Source organism: Betta splendens, chromosome 2 (genome assembly GCF_900634795.4).
Source record: "Betta splendens chromosome 2, fBetSpl5.4, whole genome shotgun sequence".
In the NCBI taxonomy this organism is placed as follows: domain Eukaryota; kingdom Metazoa; phylum Chordata; class Actinopteri; order Anabantiformes; family Osphronemidae; genus Betta; species Betta splendens.
Window position 1 is genome coordinate 3,961,530 of NC_040882.2, and position 8,540 is coordinate 3,970,069.

The following is an 8,540-nucleotide window of genomic DNA, read 5'->3' on the forward strand; positions in this document are numbered from 1 at the left end:
GATCTGAGGATCATCTCTGCTCAAGGCTGCAAGGTTTCTTTCTCTTAATGCGGTCATCTCACTTGTGATTTTATCATTGAGTTGATGAGATGTCTTGGTCTAGGTGGACAACTCCTCCCTGACAGTCGTCATCTTCCTCATCGGTATCATTGTCGCCAACGTGCCAGAAGGTCTCCTGGCTACTGTCACTGTGAGTCCTGTTCGTTCTGGTGTTCAGAATGTTTAATATCAGACCCAGAATGGTTCCACAGCAATATATACAGTACATGTGTCTGCAAAATAGGAGAAATATGAATTAACACTGGATCTGATTAGACGGGTTTTGAGTGTCTCAGGGGAAGGAGGCTGGTTACTTCAAACATCTGAAGGAGAAACACTAAACACATACTTTCAAAACATGTTAAGCCGAATCCTGCACCATTAGATGCTCTCAGGGAGCTTGACCTTGTGATTTGAGAGAAAAAACAACTTTTTCGGTCCAACAAAATGCAAGCGTGGCCAAACTGCACTTAACATAATTGAAGGCCTTTTCAGAAATAAATGGCTGTGGTTAAATGGTGAGATGTGGCCAGACAGAGCCAGTCATTTATTTCTCACTGAGCTCTGGCAGGAAGTAAACACAGCATGTCTTAGTTAAAATGCAAACATGGCAGCAAACTAGAGCAGCATCACTGGGTGAATTTCCTCACAGAGGACCTTTGCTTCATTGGTCTCATGTCCATGATCGACCCTCCTCGCGCTGCTGTGCCTGATGCTGTCGGCAAATGCAGGAGCGCTGGGATCAAGGTGAGCAAGTGGAGCCACATCATCGCAGAGACCTTTAAGCTTTCTCTTTCACTGGGTTTCCAAATGTCTTGATGCCTGACCTCATTGTCTCAGGTTATCATGGTCACTGGTGATCATCCCATCACCGCTAAGGCCGTTGCTAAGGGTGTGAGTATCATCTCTGATGTTTCTGAGGTTAACTCTAGGTTAGTACATTCTGACTGTGAGCTTAAAGTTAATTGATGATCTTTTCCTGTTTTCATCATCTGTAATGCTGTGCTTATACTACATCCTCACAAGGAGGAAGCTGGATCGCAGCCATTGTCCTGCTGGTGCTGTGATTTCCTCTCCAGGGACGCCAAGGCCTGCGTCATCCACGGTGGCGAGCTGAAAGACATGACCTCAGAACAGCTCGACGATGTGCTGAAGCACCACACTGAGATCGTCTTCGCCAGAACCTCCCCTCAGCAGAAGCTGATTATAGTGGAAGGCTGCCAGAGACAGGTCAGCATCAGGAATGAACCTCTATTCCTTGCTTTTTTGTTTAGTGCGAGCCTCAATTTTACACCAGTGCAAACTCATTTTCACACTAGGGAGCCATCGTGGCCGTGACCGGTGACGGTGTGAACGACTCTCCGGCTCTGAAGAAGGCTGACATTGGTGTTGCCATGGGAATCGCTGGATCCGACGTGTCCAAGCAGGCGGCGGACATGATTCTACTGGACGACAACCATGCCTCCATCGTTACCGGCGTGGAAGAAGGTAAAACCTACTTCTTTTCACGTTTGCTCTCGCTCCCCCCTGCAAGCATGCTAGTCATCTCCAGGCGTTTCACTGGTGAGATGGATCTAAACAACTGCTTCCTGTTGCCCTAAATGCACCAACCATAACAATAACTGGATTACGTCGTCAGGCCGTCTGATCCTTGTCTATCGCCTACACTCTGACCCAGCCCAGAAACAAACTGGTGAACCAGAGGCTCATCAGGGTGTTTCATGCACAAATGGTGTCAGACAGTTTTGAACTAACCATTTCTAGAAACTAAGCACTTTGCCTACTAACTGTCCATGAATCCTAACCTCTCTTGTCCTCTGTCAGGTATGATGCAGGCCACAGCCGGCTTCTTCACATATTTCGTGATCCTGGCTGAGAACGGCTTCCTGCCCATGGATCTGCTGGGGGTCCGAGTGCTGTGGGATGACAAATACGTAAACGACCCGGAAGACAGCTACGGACAGCAGTGGGTCAATGGAGCTGGAGGTCGCCCTCAGATTGTACCCTTTTAAATGAGTATAGAATAGGATCGGTGCTGGTGATAAATCCCATCAATCGCTGTTGTTCTTCTTATTATCTTGTTGATTGTGAATAATATCATACAGTGGCTCTGGTCACTTGCACAACAGTTGTTGTCATTATTTCAGTAAACCTCCTGCTCCTGTCCTGGTTATTGTTTCTACTCCTGCTGCTGCAGTTTCGCTGTTTCGCTTTCTCCCTTTGCTCACTGTCCTTTCCTTCCTTTGGGTGACTGCTAATGTTTAACTAATCAGAGCTTCTGTTTCTTTGCGTCTGCGTGACCGTCTCCTCTCAGACGTTGCCTTCAGTTTCATATGTCTGTTTCACATGCACGTATGAGGATTTTCATTATGGGAATTCTTTTGGCCAATTTTTGTTCCGTTCATGATGAGCCACAGTTTACTGCAACAGTTCCAGTACATAGGCTTGCAACACATACCAAGACGAGATCACACCCACATGGAAACTAGTAAGCGTCAATTATAAAGTAGTAAAAGTTGTTTGCTGGCACAAATCTGACCCTGCTGACAGATTAAATCTTGGGTTGTGGCTTTTTATATCCTTTAAAAAACAGCAACCAACTGTAATGGCATCAAACTACTTCATATGCGTGTCTGTGTGTGTCGGTGTGGTCTGCTGGAGCAGCAGCATCACAGTGAGGGACAGGAAGAGACTGGACAGAGTCATCAAGAAGTCCAGCTCTGTCCTGGGCTGCACTCTGGACACGGTGCAGGAGGTGGTGAGAGAAGGGTCCTGGCTAAACTGACATCCATCATGGACCAGGACTCTCACCCACTGGAGGACTCACTGTCTGCTCTGTAGCAGCTTCAGTAGCAGACTCATCCACCCTCGCTGTGGATGAGTCCAGTCATTAGGCCACTGAGGTGGTTCTGCGCCTTTCCTTTTTCCCTCCTCATCTTTCTTTACGATTAAGCCAAAAAATACATCATCAGACGACACCCAGGAGGTAAGGCCTCTTTTTTTTGACAAGATTGAGGGGCTCGGGATTGTTTAGAAATCTGCACCTGCAGAAGCAAAAGCTCCAGTGACGCCAAAAAAACTCATTAAACTACTGCAGCTCACACATTTCACAAAAACTGTGTCACTAATCGGGTCTCCTTTGATTTATACGTTGGGTGGATCATAAGTGGACCTACTATTAATTCAACACAGCATTATTTTCAAGTTTTCGGACCGTCCAGCACATAAAACTGGCATAGTTTAAAAAATATAGTTAAATATTAACAATAAAACTTTTACGCATCATTGTACAATGAGGCTGCTGGGACCTTTTGTCATTTGTAGCACAAACCTTAGACAGAAAGAAAATCAAAGTCATCAGTCATCATCTGATGCAGGTGTAAAAATGACAATAATCCTATGATAGTCAAGGAATCTGCAGGTAAAACAACAGAACTAATCCATCATAAGCCACTAAGAATAAGAAAGACACCACCAGGCAATAGCAATTTAAATGTAACAAAGGCTTTGCAGATCATTTAAAAGTCATTTAAAAAGGCAACGTCACTCGGTCATCAATGACAATGTCATAAGAAAAGGTGAAAGGTCAAATGCCCCGTCAAATGCACATTATCAAGCAAACAAAGCCTTTATTCCAGAGGTTGTAAAAAGGTCAAAGTGTGATCTATGCATCCTTAACCCCCCTCGATGCAGCCCGACCCCCCTCTACTTGGGCTCCAGCTCGTGGGGGCAGAGCAATACACGCCTTTGGGCAGCACTGGAACCATTTACACTACTAAGACCAACAGCTTTTCTTCTATTCACCCAGTGCTGCCACTGTGAAGCCATGCTGACAACGTGTGCGTCAGACTCACACTTGACCTTTGTTCAGTGCTCGTAAGCGGGGGGGTGGGGGGTTGATCTGCTGGGTTCTCACACTGAAACAGTGTGATTACGGACAAACGCCAGAATCTGAGTCTGAGGTTGAACCACTGTAGATGTAGATACGCCATGCTGGCCCTTGTGTGTCAGACTAAAATGGATGTTGTTATTAAAAAACAAAGCTGACATTTACTGCACTTTCCCCAGTGTGTGTACAACCATGACTGCTGCTGAGTGCATTTGTTTCAGTAACCTCAGTTCAGTGGAGTTTTACAGGGCACCTGAAGGATCATGGGCCAATGCATCAGAAACCAATTCTGCAGTTCTATACAGTCCCATCACAGTTTCACTGAGGGCAGGGTTTAACTATATGCCAGACATCATTCTGTAATGCTTCATTTGATCGTGGGCTGCAGTTAAATATAAAATTAAACATACTGAGAGTGCAAGTGGCTAATAAAATATGGCAGAGCACATGGAAGCCATAGATAGGTCAGTGGAGGATTAGTCCAGTGGGAGGTGGTGTTGCTAAGCGCTGTCTGTCTTTCCCTCTCTCTCGCTTTCTGTAGCCTGCATGATAAAACACTGTAAATATTGGTGCTGTTGTGTGTCTGGGAGAATGCGTAAAAAATCTAAATCGATTTGTTTTTTATTAACTTTTATTAATACCACCCAAAGTTACATTCTCTATCTCCTCCTCTACATTTACCAATTATGCTGCTGTCCACCACTAAGACACAGGTCTGTGTGTGTGTGTGTGTGTGTGTGTGTGTGTGTGTGTGTGTGTGTGTGTGTGTGTGTGTGTGTGTGTGTGTGCGTGTGTGTCTGCCCACTCTCACTGGTAGTTTTCCATGAGGGAAGGCTGTGAGAGCCCCAGGGGCAAGACTTCAGAGAGGGGAGGAGTCAGTAAAGGAATGTGTGTGTGTGTGTGTGTGTGTGTGTGTGTGTGTGTGTGTGTGTGTGTGTGTGTGTGTGTGTGTGTGTGTGTGTGTGTGTGTGTGTGTGTGTGTGTGAGTAAAAGAGAGAGAGTGAATGAACTATTGGGCAACCTCAGCGGTGCATGTCTGTGTGTGTATTGTCAGGAAACGAGGCACTGTTGCACAATACTGTACACATAAAGTTTGCTGAAGTGAAAACAAAAAGTGTCGGAGAGACAAGCGGAGATAAGGAGAGCGAGATAGAGCAAGCAAGCGAGACGTAGACGAGACAGAAAGTTGTGTTCTCTGACACAGGTGTCCTTTTGCGTGTCCAAGGACAAACAAAAGCTCGCCTCCCGTCACATGATGGCTCCTCCTCTTCCTCCTCCTCCTCTTCCTCCTCCGGCTGCTCCATTGAACTCCTCCCTCTCCGGGCACCGCTTGTCTTTCGTCTGACTTTCTCCTCCGCTCGCTTTTTTGTCCTCTCAAATAGTTCCTCGGCTCTAGAGGTGAATGGGAAGGTGAGGCTGGACAGCTGCTGTCTAGCAATGCTCAGGAGCAAAAAGGATGCAGAAGACAGCAAACCGATCGTGCTACCGTCTCCGACTTTATCTGCAGTTTGTGCTGCCTAGTACAAGTTAGACCGTGACTGAGTTCAGCGTCTGCTGCAATTATTTCCCCTTTAACGAGCAGCAGGCTGCCAGTGGTTTAGTTATTTGAAACCAAGCTTTGTTTAAACCAAAACAACCTTTATTTAAATTCCAGTGGCAACGTTTTAAACAGCAGCAAATGGATTTCGATAAAAGATTGCAGATGATGTTTTGGAGAATCTTTGTCAATGGGTTTGTCAATGTTCTTTAGCCTCACTGAGAACATGCCAGTTATGACTCACTTGGTGACCTTTGACCCAGTTAGTGAGCAAAGAAAGCAGCTTTGGTTTGAATGGCAGTGCCAAGCAGAGCTTTTATTCTGAAAAGCCTTTTCCTGACACACACACATTGTGGCAAAGCTCTGACTCTAATGACATGAACAATGCATGACCAGGAGAGGAATGAAATGACTTGTTGATGAGTTACGCTGTTTGTTAACACACTTGTTTCCCAGCTGCACTGTTCCTAATCCCTGCATCAGTTTGCTGTACTTGACTTTTCTCAGGCAGACTTTTGTTTTGTTTAGCCCCATTTCATGTCTCTAATTGTGTGTTTGCACAGGCATTCGCATCCTGTTTAGTCTCCACTCAAGTCTGAATATACACATTTGCAGCTATTTGGGCTTCAGGTAAAATGGTTTTCACATCACGACCAGCATAAACAGGACCTGAGGCTTAAGACAACAGTGATGCCGCTTTTGTTTTGGAGGCCTCAACCATAATGAGCAAGTAGCAGCGCTCTCACAATTATGTTGCCTTCTAATGACAAGGTGCTGTACACGCTGAGCTGTGGGAGCAGACATTTCTAACCACAGACATTTATGCAACACATTTGTCTCATCAGGACGCTCAGGTCAACTACCTGTATTTGACGCTCACGTACATTCAAATGCACATTGTTTTGTTTACAGAACCAATTCGTCAGCTTTAGCAGTCATGGCTCTTGTGCTGTTCCTCTCGGAGAACCTTCTCGCGTCCGCGCTGGGACTTACAGCGTACAGTATGCGTGCGTGAGAGGCCGAGTGAGCGCAGACAGAGGCTCTTTGTTGCGGTTGCCAAGGTTTCGGATCAGCCAGGCTGACAGTGCCGGCCTATGGTGCCTACAGTTTCTTTCTTTATCCTCTCATCAAGTCTCGGCCCGGTTTTCTGTGCTGCTGTTGTTCTCTAGCACAGCGGCATTTAGAAGTCTTAAGGATTCTCTGTACATTGGCTACACACAGTATATAATCCACCATTTTTAAGACTTTCTGTAAAAATGGAGGTAAATGTAAAATTGACTGTGGCAGCCAGATCTGGATGAGCTTCTATATCAGGATGAGCAGAGAATAGAAGACTGAAGGCCAGGTGAATCTGATGAGGACTGAGGAATGTTGTGTTCTCACGTTCTTTAAAAAGAAGTCAAGCAGCGTAATGGTTACAGCTTTGGTCACTGTCCAGATTCACATTTAAACACCTATGCAGATTTGAACATGACTAAACTACAACAGTTACTGTTTTTCTCTAAACTACATCTCACCCTGTTTGTCTCCATTTCCCTTCCTCATTCCTCTAATTGCAGCCATAATCCGTAGGCCGATTAGAATGACGTTCAGTGTGTGTGTGTGTGTGTGTGTGTGTGTGTGTGTGTGTGTGTGTGTGTGTGTGTGTGTGTGTGTGTGTGTGTGTGTGTGTGTGCGGTCTGCATGTACGATGCATGGATCTCACAGATTACTCGATCCCTGTCATTATCACAAAGGTTAAAGCTAAAGAATCTAAATCCAGTTGACGCTCTGCTGATGTTTACTCATATGCGTAATGTGATCCAGCAGCTTGAGGAGAAACTGAACCAACCCTCTGTGTATTAACCCCACAGTCGAGACGCTGGTTCCAGAAACCGCATCCGTTCTCTGCCTGTGCGATATAGGTTGACCTAGTAGCAGGTTTTTGACAAATGGACCTATAAATAGCATCGTTCCCTCTCATTTATGTTCCTCTATTTGTCTCTGCGTGCTCTGACCTGGTTGCCATGTGCCTTAAGATTTACAGGCCTGTGTTTTTTTGTCTTGGAATAAGGCCATAATTTACCAAATGTGGTCAAAATGTGTAGTTAAGCCAAACTGCTACTAACTCAGAGAAAGACAAAACTCTACAATACATTCCTTCCACCAGGGGTCTAAGGCGTATCATTTCAGTCTCCTTATATATACATTTGGATGTCATCTGCATATACTGTATGTGAAAACTGTGATATTCCTTAAACAAATTACTATTTAAATTATTATTATATCAGGGCAGGTCCTGCACATGGAGTCTGCTCATTTGCAACCAGTCAAGCATTTTCACTGAGTCTAATGAAAATGACTTTTCATTCAACTCTTCAGCAAATTGTAGATAAGATACTTAATATCTTTCTCGTTCTCCTGTTGCTCCAGGTGAAGGATATCGACTTTGGCCCACACAGATGCTCGATGCCATGGGAGGAGTCAGAAGACTGAGGTCGGTGTGTTTTCCCTGCTTTTCTTTTTTAGTTTAGGCTTGAGAAAAACACCTATGTCTGGAATTTTGAGCAGGTGTGCGAAGCCTCCTCTGTGTTTGGTTTGAATTGAAGACAGAAAAGTTGAGTGTTTGCAGGCCAAAATCCAGCTGCTGCTAGTGATGCTAACCATATAAATAAGACATGTGACTGTGTTATTCATATTGTTTTAGGCAGGTTGCAAACATAAGGAGGCCCTGAATTGTAAGACATAAGACAAATCCTGTTTCAGTCGTCTGTGAGACGTCTGTGTTTTGCCTTTCAAATCGTCTGCAGCCTTGGCTCTGGGTTCAGCTCAGCCAGTGCACAAAGCAGCGAGGTGGCATCTTGTTGGATGTCATTTAATACTCAACCTGAACAAGAAACGTCTCCAGGGATCAGCGATAAAAACCCAAAATTATACAAACTGATAAATATTAAGATTGATGTAAGATAAGTTCAAAACACAGTGGATCCATTCATTTGTGATGAGACGCTGACGTAAAACTACTCAGAGTAGAACAATACCTGCTTTTGTCCTTTGGTTTCAGACTTAATATAAACTTATATGAATAAATCTGAA

The 8,540-nt window shown here is 44.8% G+C and overlaps 1 protein-coding gene across 1 annotated transcript; it reads left to right on the top strand.

The window, feature by feature from the left end:
• On the top strand, positions 1-3,324 carry LOC114846877 (sodium/potassium-transporting ATPase subunit alpha-1-like). Its single transcript, XM_055504906.1, has 5 exons — positions 1-786; positions 880-933; positions 1,066-1,269; positions 1,359-1,527; positions 1,864-3,324. Exons 1-5 carry the CDS (start codon positions 715-717, stop codon positions 2,049-2,051), a joined length of 687 nt encoding a protein of 228 aa, XP_055360881.1. The 5' UTR covers positions 1-714; the 3' UTR covers positions 2,052-3,324.
• Positions 3,325-8,540: the final 5,216 nt, after the last annotated feature.